Source organism: Zalophus californianus, chromosome 16 (assembly GCF_009762305.2).
Source record: "Zalophus californianus isolate mZalCal1 chromosome 16, mZalCal1.pri.v2, whole genome shotgun sequence".
Taxonomy (NCBI): Eukaryota; Metazoa; Chordata; class Mammalia; order Carnivora; family Otariidae; genus Zalophus; species Zalophus californianus.
Window position 1 is genome coordinate 11416570 of NC_045610.1, and position 27982 is coordinate 11444551.

Below are 27982 nucleotides of genomic sequence, written 5' to 3' on the forward strand. Positions count from 1 at the left end.
TGTTGGATTTTGGTCCCTGGGCTTTCCAGAATTCCGCCACCCGGCGCGGGAAGCAGCGGAGGAAACGCGGTGCACAGGCACCCCGCGCCGATGTCCCTCGGGGGTTTGGGGGGAGGGGTGGTGAATCAGCTTCCGGCCCCGCCCCCCGGGCGGCACGTGACCGCAGGTGGCGGCGGCGGGGTGGGCGGGGCGGCATTAGTCACCAGCCGGTAGCCGCCGCGGGTGCGCTCCGCTCCGCCCGCGCGGCTCTTCTTGCCGGCTCTGCCCCGCACCCGCGCCCGCCCGGTAAGCGAGTCCCGGGTGGCGGCCCCCGGATCCCGGGCCCGCCAGCTGCGCTTCCCCGAGCCTCCTCCGGGCAGGCCTCTCGGGTTGCGGGGTCGTGGCGCCCGCAGATTTTAAGACCCCCGCGCCCTTCCCGGAAGCCGTCGGAATGCGGGGCGCCGCCGAGCTGGGCCAGCGGCCATCCGAGTTGTGCCCTGCCTCCCCCACTCTTGGAAACTTCTGGGAAGTTCCCTGCCTGCCCTGGTTCCTCCCAGAAGTTGCCTAGGACTTTAGGCAGCCCCACAGTTCCTCTGGGATGTGGGTCCCCCCCCCCGACCCCGGCCCCTACTGATAGAGGCACTCCGCGCCCAGGCGTGGGTCTCGCCCCGCCGTCTCGCCCACTGCCGCCCCACCCCCGCCCTGTCGCCCCGTCGCCCCTCCCCGGTCCCGCCCGCACCCTGACCTGACCTCTGCGTTCACTTGGGCTCTCCCGCAGGCTCCTTATGGGCAGAGCTGCTGAGGCACTGGTGGAGCCCCAGAGTGCGCCCTGCCGACGTCGGGCCGGAATTCGGAGCCTGACCTTGCCGAGTGCTCTGTCGCCCGCCCACCCCGGCACAGGCGTCGGGGCAGTGGCAACATGGCCTTCTCCCAGGTGCAGTGTCTGGACGACAGCCACGTCAACTGGCGCTCCAGTGAGTCCAAGCCCGAGTTCTTCTACAGCGAGGAGCAGCGGCTGGCCCTGGAGGCCCTGGTGGCGCGCGGCAGGGAGGCTTTCTACGACGTGCTGAAGCGGGAGAACATTCGGGACTTCCTGTCGGAGCTGGAGCTCCAGCGCATCCTGGAGACCATTGAGGTGTATGACCCAGGCTCCGAGGATCCGAGGGGTGCCGGCCGACCCCGGGGTCCTGAGGACGATGGCGTTGGCGACAGCGAGGAGGCCAGCAGGGCCGGTGGGGACCCCACTGAGGCCGAGCCACTGCCCTCTCTGGAGTACTGGCCCCAGAAGTCCGACCGATCCATCCCCCAGCTGGACCTGGGCTGGCCCGACACCATTGCCTACCGAGGTGTGACCCGGGCCAGTGTCTACATGCAGCCCCCCATCGATGGGCAGGCCCACATCAAAGAGGTGGTGCGAAAGATGATCAGCCAGGCCCAGAAGGTGAGCCAGCTGCCGAGGTGGGGGGGGGGTGTCCCCCGAGGGGAAGCCGGCCCCCAGCATCCCTGCCAATTCAGTGCGCGTTCACTCACAGCACCAGTACGGAGACCGCAACACCGTCCCCCCGTGCTTCTCTGTGCTGCCTCACAGCCTCCTCCCCTGCCCTCTTGGGATTCCTCAGTGTCTTTGCACAGGGATAGGGTACCTGGGTCCTCTGGCGGGTGACCATGGGCTGCCCCATCTCAAAGGGCCCTTGTGCGTTGTTGGGGGGAGGGGCATGCATTCTGACTTCCCCAGACCCGGCAGGCAAGCAGCTTCTCCAGAAGAAAGTGCTGTGATGGGGTGGGGCAGGGAGGAATCTCGGGGTTTTCTCTCACTGTCCCTCCACACGACTCTGATTCATTCCTGCGAGGCAGGAAGCTCTCACGCACACCGTGAAACACTTGTTGCTTTTCTTGGGTGGTGGAGAGAGTCGGGAGTGGTGGAGGAGGCACGGAGACTAAAAAGTAGCCTGGGTCCCTCTGAGGCTGGCCTGGAGGTCCAAGTTCAAATATGTCTATTTCCTGGCTGCGCTGGGCAACGGAGAGTGACTTGCTCACCCTCTCTGAGCCTCTTTGTGAGCTTTGTAATGCAGAATCTTCCCAGGCTGGGATGTAGGGGGCGGGGATGGTCCTTGGGTGGAAGCGCAGTGAAGTCAGCTGAGGGTTGCCCACCTGGGTTGAATTCTGCCGGTGAAAGGACCTCAAGGGTTGCTTCTCCTCTACCCCGGCCGCGACGGGCGGCATCCCTGGTGTGGGTAGTCATTCTCAGGCGACACACTGACACACATCCTGAGAAGGGGTGCTCACCACTTGCCTCGCTGAGCCAGGCCATGAGCTGGTGTATCTTCCTGCCGAGGGGAAGTGCCTTCCCGTGGTTTCAGAGCACATCCCGACCTGATTGATAAAGCCTGCCCAAGTGAGCTGTGTTGAGAAAGATTCCGAGGCCAGGTCTGAGCTCAGTAGAGGGTGGTGAGTGATTAGCAACGTCTGTGCTGGCGGAGGTATTTCTAGCAGAGTCTAACCCTTTGCCAGGCCCAGAGTGGGGCAGCAGAGCGCACGAGCCCAGAACGCTGGCTTTGGGGACCATCCTGGCTGACAGAGCCTGGGGAAACTCTTAGGCTGAGGAACCAGAAGTGGGTCAGGAGCTGACAAGGTGGCCATGGGTTAGGTTTCTAGAAAGATGGAGTGCCTGTCCTCTGAGAGGGCTGGCAGAGTCGGAGAGCCTGTGTCTCGGAGCCTGCCTCTCGGCCTGATCCCAGGCAGCTTTGGGGCTTGGGTTTCCGGTGTGTAAAGCGGCCGTGAGGATGGAGCTGCATCTTTGGCCGTTGTGAAGATGGAATCGGGTGACCAGAGTGAGGAAGAGTTGCAGGAAGAGGAGGGAAAGCGGGAGGAAGAAGGGGCCTTCATAGCTCTTGGGCTGAATAATCCGCCCCACACCTGCTAGGGGGTAGGCAGGCGCGGCTGACGTCATGTCTGACTTGAGGTCGTGGAACCCAGTCCTCTGGGAGGGCCTGTTGGGATCCCATGACCCCTTTTTTAAACATGGGGAAACTGAGGCCCAGGGTGGGTCTTGACCTGCTGTGCCAGGGTTCTGCCTCCTCCACCCCTCTCCTCCCCACCAGGAGTAGGAAGGAGACCGGCACCAGATCCCTGCTCGGCATGGGAACGGCCAGCAAGTCTAATCTGCCCCAGACAGGAAGACTGATGGCCTGGCCCAGTGATGGGGCCAGATAGGGGCACCCGGGGCCAGGCTGGGCAGCAGGGCATCCTCCCCACGTGTCTATGGCCAGGGCTGAGACCCAGCCACCCCATGCAGTCCCATGGACCTCTTGTAACATCATTTGCTCCCCACAAAAGCCCCACCAGGCTGTTGGCGTCGCCTGTCTAAGGTGACATGGCCAGGGTGAGGTCCATCTCGGGTTAGAACCCCGGTCTGTGTGGTACCACCGTCGGCGGGGCCCCCTGACCAGCTGGCATTGCCGTCTGACCCCTCTGAGAATGGGGGCCCACTGCTGAGACTGCCCGCTACCCTCGGGCCCAGCAGGAGGATCTGGGGTCTTTCAGATGAGAGCACGGAGAACAGGAGCTTGTTCACACCCCAAGCGCCATGGTGAGCCACACCTCTGCTTTCCATCCTTTGTGCTTCCCTGTCACATCATCTAGGGACCAGAGGCCAGCGTGGTGTGTGTGTGGGGGGGCGGGTGTAATGACACTAGCTACTGGTTTTTGAGCGCGAGGCGCTTTATAATTTCAGCTAGTGGGATCTGCCTGTTTTCCAGATGTAGAAACTGAGGCCGGACTGGTTCGTCCCTGCCGATGTCACCTAGCTAGTTCTTGGGTGGAGGGGTGGGGACCAGGCCTGTGTTGTCCTTAGACTCCAGGACGGGTCCCCTGCCCATCCTGGCCTTGACAGAACACAGTGACAGGCAGGGCAGGGAGGGGCAGCTCAGCCACACAGCCTGCAACCCTCCCATCTGCCCTGCTCCTGCGGCTTCCCAGGCTCCAGCACTGGGCCGAGCCGCTGACGGATGCTGACGGCGGATGCTGACGAGGTGCTTTGCCTGGCCTGCCCGCCCGCCGCCCCCGGGAGCTCTCCCTGCCTTATGTCTCCCCGTGAATCACTTCTTTCCCTTCGCCCCCGTGTCTTCTCCTCCCTGCCACCCCAGCAGCAATGTGAGAACACGCCCCCCTCCCCAGGCCTGGCATGGGGGGCCCGCTGTCCGGTTGCTTGGCCCGAACACTGACCCCCTCTCCCACCGGGGCACCTGGGCTGGGGCTGCTGGTGCTGACTCAGGGTGGCCCGGCCCACCACCTCCTCCTCCTCTGCCTGGCCCGTCAGCACGGCAGGCAGACCCTGGGGCAGGGAAATGACACAGCACACAGCCCGTCCCAGCGTGGCCACCAGGGAGCGGCTGTGTTCCCGGCGAGGCTGCTGAACTCCCCCCTTTCCCAAAACACTAGAACGAAACTAGTGGGCCACAGTACGAGGAGCCCAGAGTCCCTGCTCTTCCTCCACTGCTGGGGGACCCAGGATGAGCCCCAGCTCTTCTTGGAGCCCCAGTCATCTCATCTGTAAAATGGGTACGGGCATCGAAGATTGGGTCCTGGGTCTAACTGTACTGGCTGTATGGCGCTGAGCAGGCAGCCTGTGCTCTGTGAGCTGTCTTCCAGCCCCAGTGGGCTCTAAGTGTTTGAGACAGAGCCCCCCCCCCCCCCCGCCCTCCTCCCCGGAACCAGTGATTTACCTGGGGAAAAACCTGCTTCGGGGTTCCAACTGCATACCAGAGGTCGGGCCTGTAGCATCATGCCTAGGAGGGATGAGCCCCAGCCTTGCTTGACTGCAGCCTCTGAGAGAGAGGGGTGAGGCTGAGCTGGGTCCTGGAGGGGGCTGGGGGGGGGGGCGGAGTGCCCCCAGCAGGACCCTAGTGGTATCGCTTTGCCAACCCCAGACAGTCCGGGGAAGCTCCCAGGGGCAGGGGTGAATCGTGTACAGGTGAGGACACTGAGGGAGCGTGAGTGTGCAAGGCTGGACTAGAACCCACTTCTCGTGCCTACCGGGTCCGGGCTTGGGAACGGAGACCCAGAGAGGTTCAGTTTCTTGCCTCGGGCTACACAGCAGGAAGAGACTGGAACCAGGTTTCCTGATGCCTGATTAACCTCACAGTCTTTCCTGTCAGCCCCCTGCCTTCACACGCTGACGTCCTGGCTCACGGCTTGGCTCCCGGAGAATAAAAGCAGCTTAATGAGGTGCTCATTAAATGCCAGGTATATGCCAGGTGCTGAGCGGGCACTTTACCTACACTGGAACCCTCCCAGCAACTGCATAAAGGAGGTGTTGCCTCCTCAGTGCAGATGAGGAGCCCGAGGCTTGGTGGAGCTCAGAGCCGGCAGACGTCTTGGAGGAACTGGGCCCAGAACCGAGGTCTGCAGGCTCTGAGCCTCCTGTCCCCAGGGGAAGCAGCATCCTGGCTCTACTCTCTGGGGCCCTGCCGCTAATGGGAGCATTGGCGCCTGGTTGCTGCCCCCAGCTTGACTCAGGACAGTAAAAGCCCTTTCATGAGGCTCCTTGTCCCCATCAGGCTCCCAAACACTGGGCTCTCCCGACCGGGGCGGGGAGGGCAGTGGGGTGGCCGGTAGAGGTATGACCACACCGGGACTAGGGAGAACAGGGCGACTGGAGGCTGAGACCCCTGCAGGTCCCTCTGGAGCAGGAGGGAGGGCTCTCATTTCCCCTGAGCTCGGTGGCACCAAGGCTGTCCTCTAGAGGCCCCAGGGATGGCCCATTGAGCTGTTCCCAAAGCGCATGTGGCGCGTGCTGGAGCCCGGAAGGAGCAGGGGCCGGGCCCAGGCTCAGGCCGCGAAGCGACGGAGGTGCATCCTGCCTGCTCCAGGAATTCCCAGCCCAGGCCCGGGGCCCTCACCCGCCAGGTGGGGAACGATCTGATAACATAATCCCAGGTGTCAGCTCCATCCTCTCCAAAGGCTTTCTACCCAATGGTGTTTGCATCTAATTGAGAGTTTGAGGAGAGCCAGGAGCAGCTGCCAGGAAGGAGGGCGGGCACCTCGGGGCCTGGCGCACGCTGCCAGCCTCCTGCAGCCACCCTCCCTCCCGGGACCCTGTCGTATTCATGTCCCAGATGAGGATACTGAGGTTAGGGCACTAAGACCTGCAGGACCTGCTAGGCTTCACCTGAGGGTCTCTGGTCTGGCGGGCCTGCATGGCACTCCTGGTCTCCCGGGTTCAGCAGGCTCATCCTGAGGCCGAGAGTCCTCCCGGCTGGGCCAGCAGAAAGGGGCCGGTCCTCTCACAGTCCCCTGGTTCTCCTGTCCGGCTCAGCCACCCCCTTGCTGCATGGCCTCGGGCCCCAGTTTCTTTGTCTGCAAAATGGGGATTGGACACTTGTCTTGCAACAGTAACAGTGGTGAGCACCCACGAGCTCCCGAGTGATCCGAGGATGCTGAGTGCGGGGCAGGGCCGCCCCTCCACTCCAGGACCCTGCCCTACATCCTGGCAGGCTCTGGCCTGGCTCCTTTTGGCTTCTGGGTGCTCTCCAGGCTTAGGTGTGTTCCCAGGCTAAAGGCAGTGCAGGGCGGTGGGAAGAGGGACTTCCAGACCATGCAGACCCGTGGCCAAGCCTCAGCTCTGCTGTTACCTTGCCGTGCTGCCCCAGGATAGTCACTTCGCCCCTCTCATGCTCTGTTCCTGCCTCCTCATTGCCACGGTGTTGCCAATACCCGCCTCAAAGTTGTGGAGAGAGTGCAGTGTGGTGTCTGGCACCGAGCCGGCGTTTCGTAAACGCGAGTTCCCCCCTCTCTTCCTTCACCCTCCCCTCTCTCCTGACAGCCTCGCTTTGAGAACAGTCTGGGTTGCAAAGTGGTGAGCTCCCTGTCCTGGAGGAGTTCAAGCAGGGGCTTGCTGGAATGCAGTAGAGACGAGTGGGCATCAGGTGGCCCAGGGGCATCAGGCCTTCTCTGGCTTGCTGTGTGACCTTGGGCAAGCCCTTTCCATGCCAGTCTTCCTGGGGGATTAGGCTACTCAATGACACCACAGTGTCTGTCCCTCCTGGACCTTAGGGAAACTGAGGTTTTACAGGTTTTCGAATTTTCCGATGTGAAAATCCTCAGCTGGTGCCATTCACTGATGACTCTGGGGGGGTCTGGTTGGCTGGACCTTATGCCTGCAGGTCTGGAAGTTCGCAGGGGAAGGGGGCTAGGCCTGTCCTCCCGGCTCATCATGGGCACAGCCCCGGTCACCTGACAGCCCTCCCCTACACTCTGCAGGGCCCCTTTCCCTTGCAGCTTTGCTGAGCCTTGGTGAGGGGGCCAATGTCTATCTGGGGAAGGCTGGAGACTCAGGGCCCGGCCCACGCTGCTGGGCTGGCCTGGGCTGGGCCCCTGGACAGAGGGCTCTGGGCGTGACCAGTATGCGCCTCTTGACCCCATCCTGTTGCAGCCATTTGGCACTCAGGAGGCCCGAGCCTCCTTTAATTGGCCTTAATGAGGCTTCTGTTTTAATAGTCCAGAGGGTGGGGAAGGCGCCAGGGTTGATGAATGTCAGAGGGGAGAGACTCGGGTTATCCATTGCACCCCCTCATGTTACCGAGAAGGGAAGCTGAGGCTGTGCCCTGGGCCACCCTGGGAAGGAGTGGAAGAGCCAGGAGGCCCTGGGGTATTTACCTTCCAGGCAGAGCTGATGATCAAGAGTCTGTTTCAGGACCCAGGGTGGGCTCTGGGGGTCAGCGGGTGGAGTCAGCCAGGATGTACACAGGATTCCCCTACCAAGGGAAGAGCCCTAAGCAGGAGGCCTCTGCCACTGGCTGACCGTGCGGCTCTGGGACAGGGACTCCCTCTCTGGAAAATGGGAGTGGTCACTGCTGCCCATCCTTAGTCCCTGGAAAAGGGACACCTGCATGAGTGTCAGAAAGCTGGCCTGGTTATCCTGACCCTGGCTTGGGTCAGCAGGTGTAATGACCTACGCAGACTCCCTCCCTGGGAGGCAGGACCAGGCTGTTCCCTCAGGGACAGGCCTTTGGAACCCAGAGGATGGGCAAAGTGGTTTGGAGAGTGTCAGAAGTCAGGAGCAGTGCCCCCCACGGTGGGGCCAGGGGCTCCCAGGAGTCTTCCCCAGTGCCTGGAGAACCTTCTAGGCCTTGCCGTCTCCTTAACCCTGCTGGCACCAGGGGACGGAAGGGGTGCAGGGCCATGTCGAGGACATGGGAGACAGGGACACTGCAGCCAGGAGGCAGGGGTGTGGGGGTATGTGGTGGGGGCGGGTAGGGGAGTAACTCTGCCCTTCCAGTGAGGGACGGGGGCCTGTGCCTCCACCAGGGAGACAACTGTAGTCCTCTGGAGTCTCAGTCCCTCCATGTCTGTGCGGGGCTGGTAATCACTTCTGTGCACGGGGAATGCCCAGGGATGCATTCTCTCAGCATCTGTAGGTCTGAAAAAGTCCTTATTTCATTTTTGGTTTGGAAAGCTATTTTCCTGGGGCAGAGAATTCTAGGGTAACTGTTTTTGCATTTAGGGCCTTAAAGATGTTGCTCCCGTGTTCCCCGGCTTGCAGTGATTCTGCGGAGAAGTCTACTTATCTCTGTTCCTCGTTATGTGAAGGTCTTTTTCTCTCTGGCTGCTTTTCAGATGTGATTTTGATGTCCCTCGGTGAGGTTTTCTTCCTGTCTCTTCTGCCTGGAACTCACTGAACTTCCCCGACCATGGATGGATAGTTTTCTTCAAATGTGGAAAAATGATGGACATTATTCTTTTCCTTTTTCTGTCTTCCCCACCCCTTCTCCACCTCGGCACCTTTTGAGACTCCAATTATGTGTATCCTAGATCCTCTAGGTGGACTCCCCCCCCCGCCCCCATTCACTGATGCTCTGAGCCGGTCCTGGTTTGTCAGTCCCTTTCCATGGGTCATGTTGGATCATTTCTACTGATGTGTCTTCCAGTTCACTCATCTTTTCTTCTACGGTGTCTAATCTGGTATTCATCCCATCCGGTGTATTTTTCATCTTAATTGTTGACTAGTTTCACATCTTGAGGTTCAGTTTGGTGTTTTTGAAGCTTTATTAGGTGGGACCAGAGCAGGTTTAGCCCAGGGTCAGAGTTGGACCATGGACCACATGCTGTCACGGCAGAGTTGAGTGTGTCAGAGCCATGTGGCCTGCAAAGCCTGAAGTATTTACCACGTGGCCTTTACAGAAGGTTTGTTGGCCTCTGGTCTAGGGCTTATTTGCCCACTACTCAGGTAATACCCTTCTGAGGACTCTCCCGCGGGCCCTGAGTTTTAGAGGGGTCTGCACTCTAGCGGGGTGGGGGTGGGGTGGGGGGATTGTAAATGACTCCTAAATCCTGCGTGAGCACCGATGACTGTTCCAGCTGCCTTTTTCCAGCAGTTTTGTCCCAGCCTGCATGGTCTCCTCCATGCATGTGATGCTCAGTCACCAGCTGAAGGCTCAGGGGGACACCCTGTGTAGGTGTCTGGTGTTCGCTCCCTGCAGCCCTCTCTCCTCCAGTATTCTGTCCTGAAAATTCTGGCAGCTGTGCTCTGAGCACACCCTGTCTCCTCGACTCAGGGAGACTGCTGGACTCGGAGGTAGCTGAGGCAATCCTGGGGCTGATCTCATCTGTGCAGGTGGGCATTTTACTGCCCCCTGAGGAGACTAAGGGTCTTGCCCGAGGTCACACATCTTCCCAGGACACTCTGCAGCCCATGCCACCACCACTGGGGTGTCCATCAGGGCCTTAGTGGCACAGACCCAGAGCTCTGAGATTCTCTTCACCTCCGTCACTTTGCAGGTGGTGACACGAGGCCCATGGAGGGTCAGGGACTTGTGTGCTTGCAGTGCCCTGTTTCCGTGGCTGCTTCTGGGCTGCAGGGTGGATGGGGCTTGTCTGTCTCCCCTGTCTGCTCTGGAGCACTTTGAAGGGAGAGACCGGGGCTGCCTCCCTCTGAGCCTCCTCCACGCAGCTCTGAGGCCAGGGAGGGTGGGGAAGGTGTTAGAGAGGGAGCTCCAGGTGGGAACCTGCTGGACCCTGACCTGGCTCTGAGAGTCCAGGCCTTCAGGAGACACGTGCCACTCGGTCGGTTTGCCGCGGCATTTCCAGAAATACAGACATGGTGCATGCCCGAATGGCAGGGAGCAGCTGGGAGTGTGGCTCAGACGCTGCCCCCCCCTCTTTTACAAGTCCCCCCAAGTACCCACCTGAACAATGGAAGTGCTCGTGCTGGGGGCATGGGAGGCCGTGCCAGAGATTGGATGGGGAGGGTGTGGGAAAAGGGGGTGTGGGGAACCACTGGAGGGACGTATTCTGGGAGCTTGCATATACTGCCGCCGCCCCCCGCCCCCAGAGAACCAAGGGGTCATTTGGGTCTAAAGCGCGCTCAAGCCCAGTGCCTATATTGATCCTGCCATGTTCCCCTCTGCTGCAGCTTCACCCACTTCGATACTGTGTAGCTGGCCCCCCTCTGGGGCACAGCCATCCTCTGGCTCCCCCTAGGTATCATCCAGACCCCACTGCGCTGCCCTTTGGGGCTGAGAAACAGGATGGTTGTCACGGGTGTCTGGCCCCTCCTGGTTCTGTGCCTTTCTTCAAGCAAGGACTTTCCCATCCGTAAGACGCATGGGGACCCCTGGAGACCGACCTTCCCTTGGGAGCTGGCCTGTGCATTCTGTGCCGATTCTGTATTGGGCTGGCGCTGCCCCATCGGTTCCCCAGTGCACCCGGCTGGGGATACAGGATGTGCACGTGCCTGCCGACCCCACCCCCTGGCAACTGGGCAGTTTGTCCTGCTGCTCACACGGACACACCGGTTCCTGTGGTCATGAGGTGTGAGCTTCAAAGCGGGGACCCAGGCCACCTGCCTCTTGCCCAATGCAGTCTCTTAACACACGGCGGGGCAAAGGTAGTCTCCAGATTCCAGCCTCCCCTTCATCGTCTGCACGGCTTTGGCCCTGGCCTCGCCCGGGACCCCTGCGGGGTCTGTGCGAGATGGGGCTGCAGGGGGCAGCTGCTGTAGCACCCCCCTGGCCGGCAGCTTTGTGCTCCGGCCACGATGTGTGGGCGGGAGAGACCGTAGCAGTGAGCCAGGCTGACAGCCCCGTTGGGCAGATGCCGAAACCGAGGGCCCGAGAGGGGCCGTGGCTTGTCCCAGGCCTCCCTCATTCCCGTGACTCAGACCATTTGGTCACATTCTCAGCTGACAGCAGCCCCCCAAGGCCCCCTGTAGACCAGGCCCCATGCTGGCTGTGAATGGGGGCTCTGCTCTGGATGAAGTCACAGTGTCACGGGCCAGCTGGGCCACCCAAGATAATTAGGCAAGGGAGTGAATCCCTCCGCGCCTCAGTTTCCTCATCTGTGAAATGGGAACAGCGACCGCTGCCTCACCACGTGTTTGAGGACTGAACGTTACACCATCCCGCAGCGCGGGACCCGGGTTCCAGCCTCGTGCGTCCAGCCCCAGCTCTCCCCTGTACAGAACGGGGAACAGCATGCATGATGGGGGGCTTCCAAGAAACCTCTGTGGCTCAGACTGGACAAGCTGCGGGGGCCTCCATGGGGTGCACCAGGCCCCCTCCCCCAGCGTCATCCCAGTGCCTAGGGAGCGCCAAGCACCCCTCCCCGCTCCCAGCATCTGTTGGCTCCTGTTACAAGCCCTCCTCTGACCGCCCCCTGGCACCGAACCCAGTGCCCCGGGAGAGCCGGCGCTCAGCCCCGGGACCCCATGGAAGGGACCCGCCATGGGGGGCAGGCCCCAACAGATCCAGCCCAACAGCAGACGGTCCCTGGATCTGGGCCGCTACCTGCTGGAGGGAGACATGGGGAAGGACACAGGAGGAGTGGGTCCTGCTGGGGCACGTCCCCCAGCCCAGGCCCAGGGCAAGTCCCCATCTGCCGCGGCAGGTGGGGCCTGGAAGCGGACCCGACCAATCTGGTGGGGGACGGCGGTGACAAGGGAGCAAGGGGTGAGGTGATGTCTGCCTCCGAGGAGAGACGTGTCGGCTGCGCCCTTCCCGGGGTGGCTCGCGAAGCTGTTTGCCTCCAGGAGTGCCTTATCCAACAGGTTCCCAGGGCTGGCTCTGGGGCTGGGGGGGCCCAGGTGAGGGAGTCCCCGCTACCACCCCAGCCACCTCAAGGTCTCACGTTCAACTGGTGAAATCTAAGGCCATCGTGAGCCCACCCAGCCATCCTTGTTTCTCATCTGTCACCTCAGCCACCTCCTTGCTAAGCCATCTCTGGCCTTTCCTTAAACACCTCCTGGGATGGGGAGCTCACTCCCTATCAAGACCCCTGCCTCACTTTGGGTCAGAAAGTGCCTCCTCAACTGGCACCAACGTCTGCCTCTGTTGGCTTCCCCTTGCTTGTCCAAGCCCCTGCCTAGCCTGTACCCGAGCCCTCTGCCCACCTGAAACAGCCCTTCAGGGACCCAAAGCCAGCGAGCGGTTGTCCCCCAGAGAATGGAGTGAATCCGGGGCCTCCGCCATGATGGAGCCCGGCTGGTCCTGCAGCTCCCCTGCCCCCGCTGGACCACAGAGAGAGCTAGGCCCAGAGAAGCTAGGTGTCTTGCTCAGGGTCACACAGATCGTGTCCAGGGCAGGGCAGGGCAGGGCGGAGCCCACATGGGCCTGCAGAGGCCAGCTGGGTGAGCTCACCGGAGGGTGCAGACTCATCCCCAGCAGGCCCCAGGCTGCCTGTCCTTCACCCTGTGCCTACAGATCCCAGTGAGGGGAGCCCGTCGGGCCACCCTCACGGTGGGGGTGGGGGGTGAACTTGGCTCCCTAGTGGGCCTGGGTATGTTCTAGCCTGACCACTCCCAGCTCATTGTAAGGCCAAGTCCCTGGCCTCTTAAGTCTTCTCCAGAAGGTTCTCAGGCCCTGGGTAGGGCAGGGGCGCCGGTCTCGAAGGGCTGGAGGGGCTGGATGTCTGTGTTGGTTGTCAGCCTCGGGCCCAGGCCCCCCCCAGATGCTCCCCTTGGCTGCCCAGTTGGACGGGGAGCGGGGGACGAGAGAGAGGGCCAGAGATGGTCACTGAGCCCCAGCCATCCCAGGCATCTGCTGACTACCCCCAAGGCAGGTGAGCTCATCCCAACCACCCTGTTCTTCTCCTCTGCCTGTCACTGCCCACGTGGGGCTAGGGCTTGGGCTGGACGCACTCTGACCTCTGGGGCCCCACCCTGCGCCAGGTCCAGGAGGCTGGAGGTCAGCTGTTGTCACATAATAGAGCACACCTGCTGGTTTGGGCTCCGTTCAGACAGACAGGAGAGGTGGTAGCGGGAAGCCTGGCCAAGTCCACGCCAGCCCGGGGACGCGCACGTGACCTCAAGAACACCTGTACCAGCTGCTGCCCTCCTGGCTATTGACACATCTGGTCCACCCCAGCATCCCAGGGTGGCCGGTGGCAGGGGAAGGTGTGGGCTGCTCTGGCTCAGGAATGCAAGCCGGGAAGGGACCAAAACAGGGCGCCCCTGTGCTGAGCTCTGATACCCACGAGGAAGGCAGGCTGCCCTGGGGGCTGGCCCTGGCACGCTCCCAACCTCAGGATGCAGACCCTGCCTGGCTCCCAGGCATTCTCTCCTCCCTCCACGGGCTTCACTGGCCAGGATACGAGGCTTTGTTTTCTGCCGTCTTGTACTACAGAGATAGAGGGCCTGCCGAATGTGCTTCTCCAGGCTCGCAGCTCCGGGAAGTCCAGTCTGGGCCACCGATGGAGAATCTTGTACCCTAAGCGTTGAGCCCTAGAACTTCGGGACCGGAGAGGCCCCCAGCCCATCGCTGCCCAGTCCCGGTGCTGAGGCTGGGGGTGGGACAGGGCTAGCAGGGGCGCCCAGAGAGGGCAGTGGGTGTGGGAAGGCTGTGCGTCCTGCCGAGCACCAGTCCCCGCTGCCACGCCGCTCAACAGCCCTGGTCTCTTCCCACTCGCAGGTGATAGCCGTGGTCATGGACATGTTCACCGACGTGGACATCTTCAAGGACCTGCTGGATGCCGGCTTTAAGAGGAAGGTGGCCGTGTACATCATCGTGGACGAGAGTAACGTCAAGTACTTCCTGCACATGTGTGAGCGGGCCCGCATGCACCTGGGGCACCTCAAGGTGAGCTGGCTGGTCCGGAATGACTGAGCGGTCATTCGGTGGGTCCACAAACACTTGCAGCACCTGCCTCCTAGGGATGGAGCCCTATGCCGGGCACAGAGAGTTCAGTCATCCTAGAGCCTCCTGCCAAGCGGTCGCCTGACCTCTGCCTGACTGCCCAGAGGGCCAGGACACCACCTCTGACCGTCAGAGATAAGATAAACGCTGGTTAAGGGCTAATCCTGTGCTGGAGCCGATGCAAGGTGCTGTATCACCAGTGATTTCCGAGCAGCCCAGGCCATGTTGATTCCCCGTCTTTGCTTCCACACCTCCAGTGACAGGGTGCTCACCACGCAGGCTCCCGCGGCTCACATCCTATCTGGAGAGCTCTGACTCCCAGGAAGTTACCTCTTGGGCTTAAGCCAGAATCTTTCTCTGTATGATGTTCTACCCGCCGATTTTAGGATCTGGCTCTGGCAGAGGCAGCTTCCTCGGGCTGAGGTCAGGGAAGGCTGCCTTGACGGCTATGGACTTGAAATAAATTTGAGGAGGCAGATCAGGGTAGAAAGGGCTTTCTAGGGAAGGACACCATGGAGCACGGGTGGAGGGATCAGGATGAACCTGGGTTCTTAGCACCGCTTTGCTGTGTGTCCTTGAGCTCATCACCGCCTGTCTCTGGGCTCCAGGATCTCTCTGGTCCCGAAGAGGGGCGGGTGGGCCACTGTGGCTGTGCACTCAGCCTGCATCTGATCCCGTGTTTGGGGGCAGGAAGAGCCCTCCTTCCACCCAGCTGTCGCTCGGCCCCTGCTGTGTGCAGCACGGTCCCCAGAGAGTACGAAGCAGTATGCACGACAAGAGCGAATACTTTCACAGAATTTGGCTTGGGTCAGCCCCATCCCGGGCACTTGACTGGGTAATTTGTCCAGGTATCACTCACTGCCAGTAAGTTAGGCATAAGGGGAGTGGGTGACGGGTCAGATTTCCCTGGGCTTCCGGCCTGTGATCTGAACACGATCGCGGGAGAAGGGGCGACGCCAGGCTGGTTAACAAGGGGCTGGGCTCCTGCGCCTGTAATTTGTTGGTATTCGTCAGGTATGCCCACCCATCCCAGCTGAGCCCTTTCAAGTGGGTATGAGCTCTCCGGGCGGCGAGTCTGTGGCTGTTGGGGCATTTTTATGTGGTCTCCCTGGTGGGTTGACCCCAAGCCCCACGCTCACCCCGCACGCTGCCCGCCGTGTAATTAGCACGGAGAATGGACTCCTGGGACAGACAGCTCATGCTGGAGAGGTCCGGAGTGTAGAAAAGGCGTCTTTTGAAAGGTGACTTGCAGAAGCCTCTGCCCCATGGGCAGCAGATCAGAGAACCTATGCCCCCCACCCCCGCATCCTGCCGTGAGCCCAGTGGGTGCTTTACACACGTCACGTGGCTCAGCCCCCGCACGCGTGCCTCGTGTGGGATGAAGACGCAGGGAGTGGGCTTGTCCATGCCGAGCGGGATCTGAACCTGGGACTGGCCTCACCCCTGTCCGGTGTGTCTTCTCGGTAGGGAAGTCTCAAGTGTTAAGCCTGCTCTGAGCTTTCGGAGCTCCTGGGAAGTGGGAGGCAGGCCGGACAGGGTGGAGAACGTGGCCCCAGGGGCTGCTCGGCTCCCTCCCTGGGAGGTTGGCTCCTGGCCCTCACTGCCCGCCCACCTACCCTGCCCTCTCTTCCCTGGTGTGATGGGGGATGGGGCTCAGAATCTGCTGCAGCCCCGCAGCTTCCTAGGGGCCTGGAATGCCCAAGCTGGGCTTGAGGGCCCCCCCGGCCTAGGCTCCCACGCGGCAGATGGGGAGACTGAGGCCTCAGGGAGGCTGTGGCTTGCCCAAAGGCATGCTGCCAAGTCAGCGGCTGAGCCTGACCGCCAGAAATGAGAGGTTGGCACGGACCAGGAGGGCACGATCCTCGGTGCCTGACGCCCCTGGCTGAGGCCGCACCTGCCATTGGGGCGGCCCCAGTGCTGCCCACGGGGGCTCACCGTGCCGACCCACTTTGGGACTGGGGCACGTGGCTCCACCTGCCTGAGCCTCCAGCGCCTCGTGGCCATAATGATGCCTCATAGGGTTGTTTGAGGATGAAATTAGAGGAGACAATGGTTATAAAAGCGTTCCGCGTGCTAAGTAAGGGCAGTTACCCAGCTGCTGGCTCTAAGGAATTATAAACCCCAGGCCCCGGGCAGGGGAGGGTGCGGTGTGCGGCCTCCCCCCACACTTTAGGCTGAAATGAGGCCATAGCCCGAAGCAGGGGCAGGGCAGCTCGCACCAGGGGTCCCTGCTCACCCCCTCCCTGCAGCGATGTGCCCAGGAGCCGGACGCCACAGAGGGTCGGTCCCCTTCATGGGAAAGAATGGGTGACCCTGACCTCATTCTTGCTGTTGGGCCCATCCCCTCCACAGCCTGGGCAGGTGGCCAGAAGCTCCTGTGAGCCCGGCCCTGGCCAAGTGTCACCTTGTCGAGGGCCTGCCTGTTCCGCCTACCTGACTGCCTGCGGGCCGGCTGGGCCCGGGCCTGTCTCAGGAGCACTTCCTTTGCCGGTAATCCCCGGGCCCGCCCTCAGCCACCGCTGCCCCTGCCCGGCTCTGCAGTGACCTGCCCTCAGCTCCTACGGGCCCGGGGTAGCCTGTGCCTGGTGGGGTCATCCTTGTGACCATGGGGGTGTCAGGCACTGGTCTGGGCAGTGCCGGGAGCCAGGCCTGAGCCCTAGCTCTGCCACCTGCACCATGACCCTGGGCAAAGATTCTGAATCTTTGTCGGCCTCAGTTTCCTTGTCTGAGAAATGGGAATTTGCCCCATTTATTAGGCAGGGCTGCTCTGAAGAGTAAAGGAAGCCATGTGGGGGCAGGGCACTCAGTAATGAACTCTCTCCCTGACCTGTCCTTGAGCCCTCCTCATGAGACCCCAGCTCTGGTCTAAGAGCTTCCCTCCTCCTTCCAGCTGTGTTCTGTCTGGGGGCCACCCTCACGCGCTCACCTCCAGGCAGCCTGCCACCCCCACCCCAGCCTCGTGCCTCCTGAGCCCTGAGCTCTGCAAACAGCTGCTGCATTGCTTGGGTCAAGCCCACTCCTGCTTCCTAGGGGAGGTGGCAGGCCATGCACCAGCACCTTCCCCGGGTGTGAGGGTCCCAGCCGTCCCCAAGTACCCCAGCCTGCTGGCTTAGCTGGCCCCTGACTCCTTCGGGCAGGGAGTGTGGGAATGAGCGCCCTGTATTACAGAGAATAGGCCCGGAGAAGAGGACCCAGCCCTCTGGTCCCCATGGGGCCCAGCGCCACACCAGGTGACCTGGTCACATTCGGGGTGAGACTGAGGGCTGACGGATGCCCCAGTGGCAGGGGGAGCTAGGGGAAGCTAGGCTGGGCCTTGAGCCTCATAGCTGACACGGGACCGAGCCTCATAGCTGAGACAGGACCGGAGCAGCGAGATGCCTGACTGGTCTGAAAAGATAGTCGGCTTGGTGCTGCCAAACTGGAAAAACCAGCAGCCACTGGGCTAAGGCCGGACCTCTGTCTGATGAACGAGGGAACTCCAGCCACCCTGGTGAGGATGCAGGGATTCAGCCTGTGGCGCAGGTTCCATGCCTTGGCCCCGTCCCGGTGCCTGGGGCTTCTCCCACTGCTGTCCTGCCGTCTCTGATCCTGGCCTGGCTCTGTAATGGGCCAGTGCTTCTCGACCAAGCGGGGTTTGCCTGGCTTGGGCCACTTGGCAACGTTCCGAGGATTTTTGATGGTTTGCGACTGGGAGGGGACTATTGGCGTCTGGTGGGTAGAAGCCAGAGACACCGTTAAACGTGCCGTGTGCAGTGCACAGCCCCCACAACAGGGCATCACCCGGCCCAGAATATCAGCTGTGCTGGGGCTGAGCAACCCAGCCTGGGGGAGGAGCCAGGAGCCCCTCAGACGTCAAGGCCCTGGAGCTGGGCAGGCTCAGCGCTGCCCCGTCCCCTCCTCATCCCAGCTTCGTGATGGCACGGGGAGGCCAGGGAGAGTGTGGCTCCCAGTCCCCCATCACAGAGAGTGAAACAGGCCCTTTAGAGGCGCGCGGACGCTGGCTGGCTGCCCAGGACACAGGGACATGGGCTCTCTGTCCCCTGCAGCCCGCACAGCTGGCCTGATCTCGCTGTCACCAGCCAGGCTTGGTCAGGGCCTCTGGGCCTCCCGACTCCTCGTTGGGCCCAGGAGATGCCAGCAGGGCCCTGCAGAGAGCCCCCACGGGACAGGTGGGGGGCTGGAGCCCGCCGACTGGGAGACTGTGGGCCGGTCCCTCCCCCTCACTGAGCCCCCGACGACCATCACATATGGCTGGCGGTCCTGGCCTCCCTGGGCCTGACCCACGACATTCTAGGTATTTTCTGCTCCTCCATGTCGGTCCCCTCTTTCCCCCCACAAGCAGAAGGGGTCACATCCCTGTCGCGCAACACGAGCTGTCACATCCTTTGTCACCTCCCATTCGTGGAGCACCCGTCGAGCGCCGGGCACCTTGCTGGTTCTCACCCCCCTGCATTGTGGCTCTAGTCCGGCTTCACAGCAGCCCTGAAGCAGAAGGCTCGGTGGGCCCACTTCACAGGTGAGAAAGCTGAGGCACAGGGAGGCCCAGCTGGGACTGGAGCCATGTTTGACCAGAGCCCGAGTGACCCACCCTGCTCCAGCGGGGGGCTGGGCTTGTCCCCTTCGCCTACCCCCGGCCCACGTGGGGCGCTGGGCAGCTTGGTACGGGGTCAGGTGGCCTCTGTGTGAGCATAGGAGGCCCAGTGGGGGGCGCAGCCAGGGCACCTGCAGGTCTGCCCCGGCCTAGTGCCCACCCCATTGTGCCACACAATGGTTGCGGCAAAAGCCACTCTTGGAGCGGACGGAGCACTGCCCAGCTGACCTCCCCTGAGGTCCTCGCAGGGACTGATCTCTGCCTCTCTTTTGTGCCTGAGGAAGCTGAGATGCCAGAGTCCAGGGCCTTGCCCCAGGCGCCCCACGGGAGCCAGCCTGGGTGTCCTCCACCCTGCCTGCTACATGCTCTGCTGGGGGTGCCCCAGGGCTCAGAGACAATGCGGCTTTGTGGGATCCCCTACCTCTGCGCACCCAAGCCCTGAGTCCTGAGACGTGACCTCATCTGGGCCAGGCCCCATGGGGCGGGGCCCACCTAGGAACAAACAGGCAGGGGAGCTGCCATGATGGGAACGGGGGGTGCAAGCCCCCACCTGCTGCTGCTGGCCCCCGGATCGGATGGGCTTTAGAGTCCGAGGCCATCTGTGTAGCGCGCAGACAGGGAAATGAAGGCCCAGAGACCTGCTCAGCGTCACACAACAAATCTGGGGAGCCAAGGCCTCTCACTTGGAGTTGAGTCTCTGATATGTAGGTGGTGACCTTCTGAGCCCTTCACGGGGACAGGCTTTGGGGTGGGTGGGGGCAGACACTGGTGAGAGGGGTACTGAGGCTTGTGGCTGCTCTTCAAGGCCAAGGAGAGGCCTGAGGCCCCAGCAGGCAGAGCTCTGGGCCGGGAGCCACAGAAGCCACAGAGCTGGGCTGTGGTCGGGCACAGGTGACAGGGGAAGGCCTCAAACCGCCTCCAGGATCTTTGTTCCAGCTTCTGGTCCCCGAGCGTGCTCTGTGTTGGGTACAAAGGCATGGGCACTAATTGTCCTGGGTTATGGCCAGCTTCCTGCTGAGCTGGCTGTGTACCGACAGGCAGCCTGGGGGGCAGGGGAGCCGGCCCTGGGAGTAGAGGCTTATCTACCTACTGGGCTGGGCCCAACAACAGACGATTATTCACCCCACGGCCAGGTGGGCCTCCATGCCGGCCGGGTAACATCTGGTTACCGCCCTGGGGCTGCCCAGCAGAGAGGGGTCTGGGACCTGTCACAGAAGGAACAGACACAGGAGCACCCTTGGGCTTGGGGCCCGAGTGGAGGGCGGGCTCCGGCTGTCTCAGACCCATTCCCTCCTCCCTATCGCCCCTGCCCTGACTCAGGCCGTGCACCCCGTCACTCACAGAAACCCCCTCCCTGTCCACCTCCTGCCCCCCCCAGCACCCCCTGTTCACTTCATTCACCCTCCCGCTGGATGCCAGGACTGGCGCTATGCTGGAGGGGCAGCTCCAACTCCATCACTCCCTACTCTGAATCCTTCCATGGCTCCCTACTGCCCCCGGGGTAGAGCCAGCCCTTGAGCAGGGGTAGGGTCTTTCATCGGCATGTGGCTGAGCCCGCTCTGCAGGCTCCATCGCCCACCGTCCTCCCGCCAAGGAAGTCCTCGCAGGTCTTAGATGCTGCTCCTGTTGCCAGGCCTTTGTGCTCCCACATTTGGAATGCTGCACCCTTTTCCCACCGACCCACTCATCCCTGCCTTCCAGACGTCAGCCTACCTGGGAGCCTCCCCAGCCCCTCCCCCAGAGCTGGGGTTCTTACTACTCTGCCTCCTCCCCCACCTCCAGGGCAGGGTCTTCGTCACCATCCCTTCGGTCTGCAGCTGGGGCCTGGGCAGGGGTCGAGGAGTGAGTGAAGTCGGCAACAGATCCCCTCTGGAGGGGAGGTGACTCCCATCACGGACCTGCAGACGGACTGGCAGGATGCTGCCGAGGGAGTTTCTGCCCTGGGCAGGTGTCAGATTCACTGGGGCTTGCCGTAAACCTGAAACTCGCAGGCCTGCCGCCAGTCCTCCAGAGGCCAGCCGTCTCCGGGGGAGGGGGCAGGGGCCCGGGAGCCTGGGTTCTAACACACTGCCGGGGCAATACTTGCACCAATGAGCCCAAGTGTCTTTCCTATCTTGAGGCTCTACTTTGGGGTCCCCTCCACTCCTGGGTCTCTTTCCCCTTCCCAGGGCCTGCCGTGCCCTAACCCTGGCTTTTCACACCTGCGCAGGGACCCTTTCTGGCTTGCCCTGAGCCACACGACCAGCCCAGTGAGGAGTGGGGTTTGACCATTTACTGAACCACTGCTGGGTGGCAGGCAGCGACCTGGCCCGTGAGAAAGTAGGAGAGTGTGCTGTGAGCCTGGTCCTCAGTGAGCAGGGCTCAGCAGGGACAGTGAGGCAGCTGTGTGCAGGGAAGGCAGGGGGAGAGGCCCGGCCGGCCACTCGCCCTGGGAAGGCCACACGCTTGCCTGGCAGCAATACCCCGATCCCCGAAGGCCGGCCTCGCTCCTCCCCAGCTGCACAGCCCCTGTGGGACTTTTCTAAAACGTGTCTGCACGCCCCTCCTGCCCAAGACCCTGCAACGGCCTCCCACCACCTGCGACAGCTTGTCCCATGCTGGCCTGGCCTCGCGGGTCTGGTCCTGCCCACGTCGGCTCCGTGGACATCCTTCAGGCCACGCCCAGGCCATGCTGCGCCGCGCCCTTTGTCACGAGCCCCACCCTCCTTTCTGTCTTCCCACCGCTTTCCGCCTTGGCCGGCACCCCGTGGTCCTCACACACACCACCCCGTGCCTCCAGACTGCCCCGCGTCCCCTCCCCGAAGCCCTGCCTGAGGCCTGGGCAGAGGTTGGCACCCACCCCCCCCCCCCCGCCAGTGTGGTCAGGGCTGTGGTCATGTAACTCTGCGTCCTCTCCCCCAACACAGAATCTCAGGGTGCGGAGCAGCGGGGGAACGGAGTTCTTCACACGGTCGGCCACCAAGTTCAAGGGTGCCCTGGCCCAGAAGTTCATGTTCGTGGATGGAGACCGGGCCATCTGTGGCTCCTACAGGTGACTCTCCAGCTCTCTGGGGGCCGGGGACAGAGGTGGCTCCTGTTCCCAGCTGGCTTCTGCCCTTAATCCTGCCTTATGACACCCTGGTTATTCCGGTTCGTGGGTCCCAAAACTGCTGAGGTGTGAGCGGGGCTGGGGCACGCCTGCACGCCGCCTGTCTCCGGAAACAGTCAGGGGAGGGCTCCTGTCCTCAAGACTGTTGTGCCAACCTAGAGGTGTCACCGGCCTGGGGGTGGGGGTGGGCCAAGCACATGGGGCGGTCACTCAGAGAGCCAACTTCAAGGATGGGCCAGGACGGGGACGGCCGTGGCCCAGGTCTGCAAACCCCACGCCCGTCCACGCAGCCAAGCCAGCCCCTGTGTGCTGGACAGCGCTGTACTGTGCATCCCATGAGCGGCCTACGGGGCCCTCTAACAGCCTGCAGGAGCACCACACTGTGCTATTTTACACAGGTGGGAGCAGCCCCGGTGCAAGTGACCTGTCCCAGACTCAGGCCTGACCCTGAGGCTTGTGCTCACTTCTCGAGTCCATCCAGGCCCCCGTAGCCAGTCTGATGAGCGCCAGCCTCTGGGTGCTCGGGGCCTTGCTCAGACGCCCGCTGGTGTGGCTGGAGACTCCCTAGACTGGGGACCCGAGGCTGGAGGGAGGAGGCAGGCCTCCCTGTGCCTGACTGGGCTGCCCTGTCTCCCTGTGCTGCAGCTTCACGTGGTCAGCCGCAAGGACGGACCGGAACATGATCTCCGTGCTGTCGGGCCAGGTGGTGGAGATGTTCGACCGGCAGTTCCAGGAGCTGTACCTCATGTCCCACGGCGTCAGCCTCAAGGGCATCCCCATGGAGAAGGAGCCCGAGCCCGAGCCCATCGTGCTGCCCTCCGTGGTACCACTGGTGCCCTCAGGCACCGTAGCCAAGAAGCTTGTCAACCCCAAGTACGCGCTGGTCAAGGCCAAGAGCGCCGACGAAATTGCCAAGACGTCCTCGGAGAAGCAGGAGGTCAAGAAACCCCCCGGACTGCGGGGCGCCACCCTGGCCGAGCGGCCCGGAGACGCCCCGGAGGCGCCCCCGCCTGTCCACCCCGGCCTGCTCAACCTGGAGCGGGCCAACATGTTCGAGTACCTGCCCACGTGGGTGGAGCCGGACCCAGAGCCTGGCAGTGACATCCTGGGCTACATCAATATCATCGACCCCAACATCTGGAACCCCCAGCCCAGCCAGATGAACCGCATCAAGATCCGAGACACGTCCCAAGCTAGCACCCAACTGTGGAGGCAGAGCCAGGACTGCATTCCCAGCCCCGGGCCCAGTGCCCCCCAGGATGGGGGGCCCAGCAGAGAACGGCCTTCCGCAGGGGGACCCCGAGCCTCAGCCCCCTGTGCCCAAGCCCCGGACAGTCCCTGTGGCAGAGCTGCTCGCCCGGGACAGCGGCGGTATTGACTGGGCCCTGGAGACCCCAGAAGATGAGACGCCCCAGAATGGGACAGAGGGAGCACCGCCCAGGACACTGGGCGCAGGCCACGCCCCGCTCCAGCGGCAGCTGTCTGTGACCCAGGATGACCCTGACGGCCAGGGAGCAGTGGTCCCCAATGGGCTAGATGCGGAGGAGGAAGAAGATGATGATGACTACGTGACCCTCAGTGACCAGGACAGCCTCTCAGGCAGCTCTGGCCATGGCCCTGGCCCCCGGCGGCCCTCGGTGGCCTCGTCTTCTGTGTCAGACGAGTATTTTGAGGTGAGGGGGCGCTCAGCCCCTCTCCAGAGGCGCCACTCAGAGCAGGTAGCCAACGGGCTGGCCCAGCCCCCCCACCGACAGCTGAGTGCCCCCCACGTGACCCACGGGACCTTTGGTGGACCCCCGGGTGGCTCACCGTGGGCCCCGGGTTGGGAGAGAGAAGAGACGGGTACTCCGAGGAGAACGCAGGCTCCGAATTCCACGGACAAGGAGACACAGGTGAGTCGGGGTCCCTGCCCGTGAGGGGTCCCTCCCCCAGGCCTGAGCAGCCGGAGTGGTCGTCTGCTAGGGTACCGGCTCCCCAGATCAGATGGCTTTGCATGCTACAGATGGGGAAACTGAAGAACGGAGGCAGGGGGCAGGTAGCAACAATGCAGGGCCACACATGTGGCTGGTCCCTACTGATGCTGGGGACCCATAGCCCCTATGCCCCATAAAGACAACCGAAGCCAGCTACTGGGAGCCGAAAGGAAACGTGCTCAAAGTACCCAGAGATTTCAGGCACTGGAGTTACAAGGAGTTGACTCTGCCCTGCCGTGTGGGTGGTCCACTCCCTTATTTGCTGACAGCACAGATATGTCCTTTATACCCCCCAAGGTCACCCAGTAGTAAGTGGTCCCTGTCTGGACCTCATGTCAAGCCACCTCTATGTCAGTCCCTTTGATGAGGGCCCCGGGGACCACTCTCCTCCCCTCTCCCCTAGCTCACATTCATCATTGCCTCTCCTCCTGGTGACCACTACAGGTCCAGGACCCAGAAGCTCGGGCCCCCCGCAGCCCCGGCCCAGCCCCCTGTGCCTGTCCTACCTGGGAACAGCACGCGGCTGATCATGCCTGGCATGATCATCAGGCCCATGGGCAGCATCTTGAGGTAGCTGGCCAGGATGGAGCCTGCCTTGGCGTGGTTCAGGTCCCGGGCCGACAGCGACCGCTGCACAATGACCTAGGGGCACAAGGAGGGGGTGAGTCCCAGGCCCCTTCAGGGGCGCCTGTGGGGGGCTTTCTCCTTGCTGTGCCTCAGGGAGCGGCAGGAGATAGGGTGCCATCCCTCTAGCCCTTGAGCTGCTTGAGAGAACTGAGCCTGATTCCTGACAGCATTCCAACCGGAAGCTTCTGTTGGAACCAATGGCATCTGAGATTCCTCCCAGCTCTGACATGATTTCCTTTTGTTTGTTTGTTTCTTTTTTTTTTTTTAAGTGTAACTTTAAAGAGCTTCACGGAGATAGAATTCATGTGTAGTTCAGCCACACAAATGGTACAATTCAGTGGTTTTTAGTACATTCACAGGGTTAGACGATCTGCAACTTTTAAGTAGTTTGTGTTTGGTGTTCTGCAGTTGAAATCACCAGCTGCAGTTCAGAAGTAAGAATCTGTGGTTTTAACTTATTTTCCAAACATGCAAGCTGCATGCAGAGCTCCCCGCATTTCCCTCTAAGACATGGCTCTTGGTAGAACAATCATTATAGGGTGCCGGAGTGGTGACCCCGAGTGTGCAGGACAGGCTGACTTCCATCCTGCTTCTCCAACAGCTGCCTCTGACTGGGGACAAGTCCTTGCCTCACTTTGGGCCTCAGTTTCCCTGTCTGGACAAGGAGGGGGTTAGACGCAGTTCTCCGTAGATCCTTCCCCTCTGATGTCCTGTGGTTGCCAGAGCCCGGGGCTGCACTCCTCATGGGAGAGAGAAAGCATTTCCCTAAAACCCCGCACATCAACTCTCATCATTTTATTCTGTGCTCACGGTGGCCAGCCCTGGGAGGCGGGGGGGCAGCTGCCGTCCCCCCATTCTGCAGCTGGAGAAGCTGAGGCTCACCCCTCCCCCCCAGCAGAGCGAGCATTGGGCAGCAAGGCCGGGACCTTCCCTGCGGGCTCAGCGGGCACCCGCCTCCCCAGTACGTCTCAGCACGGGCTCGGCCCCAAGCTGACACTCACTCCCCAGGCCCAGCCACTGAAGCTCCCCGAGGCTATGGGACCTCGTCTGCAAGATGGGGTACTACCACTGACCCACAGCGTTGCCAGCAGGACTGAGTGAGGCACTGTGTAGAGGACCGAACCTGTGCCTGGCTGCTCACAGGTTCCCTGAGTTCAGACTTCCTTGGGGAGCATCTTCAGGGTCAGCCACGGTGCAGGGCTGGCCGGCAAGCGCAGGGACCCTGCTGCCGCTCTCTGGGCAGGTCCTGAGCTGGCCTGGTTGTCAAAAAATGGTGCTCAGGGGCTCCTGGGTGGCTCAGTTGGTTGAGCGACTAGTCGCCTTCAGCTCAGGTCATGATCCTGGAGTCCCGGGATCGAGTCCCACATCGGGCTCCCTGCTCGGCAGGGAGTCTGCTTCTCCCTCTGACCCTCCTCCCTCTCGTGCTCTCTATCTCTCATTCTCTCTCTCTCAAATAAATAAATAAAATCTTTAAAAAAAAAAAAATGGTGCTCAGACAGGGCCACCGAGGTCAGGGAGGGGCGTGGCCGAGCTCGCTGCCCCTGGGGCCTTTTGCCTCCTGGGCCTGGGTTTGCTTTGTTCCTGAGTTTGAGAGCGTCAGCTACACATTACGGACGAGCCAGGAGGTAGTGAAAAGTCCAAAGCCGGTGAAAAGCCCCGGGGTCGCAGCGCGCAGAGCCGCCTCCTGGTGCTGACCAGACCGGGCGTCTCGGAGGGCTGCCCTGGCCCGGTGGCCGGTTGGCACCCTGCAAAGCCCCCGCTCGCTGCTGAGAGTCATGGCGGAGTAGGGCCAGCCACGTGGGGTTCAGTGCAAAGGCACCTGTATTGTGAGGTTCTGGGCCAAGGCCTGGCCGTACCCCTGGGCAGACCCAGCCTGAGCCAAAGTATGACAGGGAAGTCAGGCCAGGCCGTGAGGCTCCAATGTCAGTGGTGCCCGGGAACACCTTGGGGTCAGCAGCGTACTGCCTCGGTATCCAGGCAGGAAGGTGCATCCAGCCCTGACCTTGTGGCCTGGCAGGGGGCTGACTCACTTGGCCTTCATGGGAAAATCTGACTGATACCCCGCCCAGAAATGCCAGTGTCGTGCCAGGGAGGAAATGACAGGTGTCCTGGGGTGAAGGGGCATGGGCGGGCCCTCCGCTCTCCCGGGGTGCTGGGCAGACACCCGTTGTCAGCTCAGTGTGTGCCCCAGAGGCCCGCGTGTGAGGCCAGAATCGTGTTACAGCTGGGGAAACGGAGGCCCAGCCTCCCAAGGTTCCTGAAGCCTCCTATCCTGGATTACTTCCCATTGACACAGCCCAGAGACGGTCCTTAAGCGAACACACACTGAGTTCCTGCTGCCTGGGAGAGGGAGAGCCAAGGCTGAGCCCGCTGAACACTCCCCTCATGGGCGGGAGCTATGGCCACAGGGGAGGTCACTCTATTCTGGGTGTGGATCCCAGGTCTACCTTCTAGGCCTCGGGGCTGTGGCCTGGGACTGGGGTTGGCCAGGCCTCTCTTGCAGGGAAGGCTCTCCTCACTCATCCCCTAGTGGCTGGCTGGGGTGGCTCGTGGGCCTCGCTGCCTCAGCCCCATGGTGGGGCCCTTGAGGAGCCAGGTGCAGAGGCAAGATGGTCGTCTCTTGCTTCACAAGACCTTCTGCCACCAGGCGGCCGCCTGGAGCTGCCCACAGTCCCCTGGTGTGTTCACAGCCCAGGGAGAGCGAGAGTCAGACTCCAGAAGAAGACCCAGCCCCTGCGCTCATCAGAACTTTCCCGGCCCGCATCGAGGTGCTCCCTCCAACAAACCCATCCAGCCCTCTTTACGGATGGAGGAGGCTGGGGCGGGCACAGCAGGAACTTGCCTTATCATAACCACAAAAGGCAGGATTATTCCCATAGGACTCGGGGAAACTGAGGCACAAAGTAGTGAAACAGACTTGTCTAGGACCACCAGCGGGTGAGTGGCCAGGCCAGGAGGCAAACCCAGGTGTGCTAGCTGTGGCCTGCCCCCAGCCCTTGGGGGGTTCACTGTCTCTGCTCTTTCTCTTCTAGGGCCAGCCCAAACCCCACTATAGGGTCCCTGCCTCAGGGACCAGGGAGAAAGATGCCTTCCTGCGGCCGATGAGGACCTCGGGACCCCCACGGTACCGCCCTGCTGCTGATGGCACCCAGAGCTCTGCCAGGAAAGCGGGCCCGGCCGTGGCAGGCCCATACCCCTGGCAGGTCAAGGAGGGCCCCGGGCCCCGCACTCTGGCCGATCCCGCGACCCCAAGGCCGGCCCGAAACACCAGCCCCCAGGCCGATGGCAGGCGCCCTGAAGCGCAGCCAAGTCCTTTCGGAATCCCGTACTCCAAACTGTCCCAGTCGAAGCACCTGAAGGCCAGGACGGGCAGTGGCCAGTGGGCCTCCTCTGATTCTAAACGGAGGGCTCAGGCCCCCCCGGGACCGCAAGGACCCCTAGCACCCCATCCCCGGGCCTGGAGCCGTGCGGTCCGTGGTCTCCGCCCCAGCCCAGACTCACCAAGCAGGTGTCCATGGGGCTGTGCCAGGGACTGGCAGACGGGCCGCCCGGACCGTCCAGAGCCCAGCCCGGAAGGCAGGAAGGTGGGGTGGCCGGC

At 62.3% G+C, this 27982-nt stretch overlaps 2 protein-coding genes across 2 annotated transcripts in view; one reads left to right on the forward strand and one right to left on the reverse strand.

The window, feature by feature from the left end:
• Positions 1-27982, reverse strand: part of SLC5A10 (solute carrier family 5 member 10) — a 57684-nt gene that overhangs the window by 16152 nt on the left and 13550 nt on the right. The window contains 1 exon segment of the mRNA XM_027625020.2: positions 24264-24399. Coding sequence (XP_027480821.2) covers positions 24264-24399 — 136 coding nt within the window.
• On the forward strand, positions 191-27977 carry FAM83G (family with sequence similarity 83 member G). Its single transcript, XM_027625019.2, is given in 8 exon segments — positions 191-285; positions 758-1420; positions 13881-14048; positions 21603-21727; positions 22430-23045; positions 23047-23676; positions 27417-27800; positions 27802-27977. Coding segments are annotated over 7 exon segments (2469 nt in total). The 5' UTR covers positions 191-285; positions 758-898; the 3' UTR covers positions 27826-27977.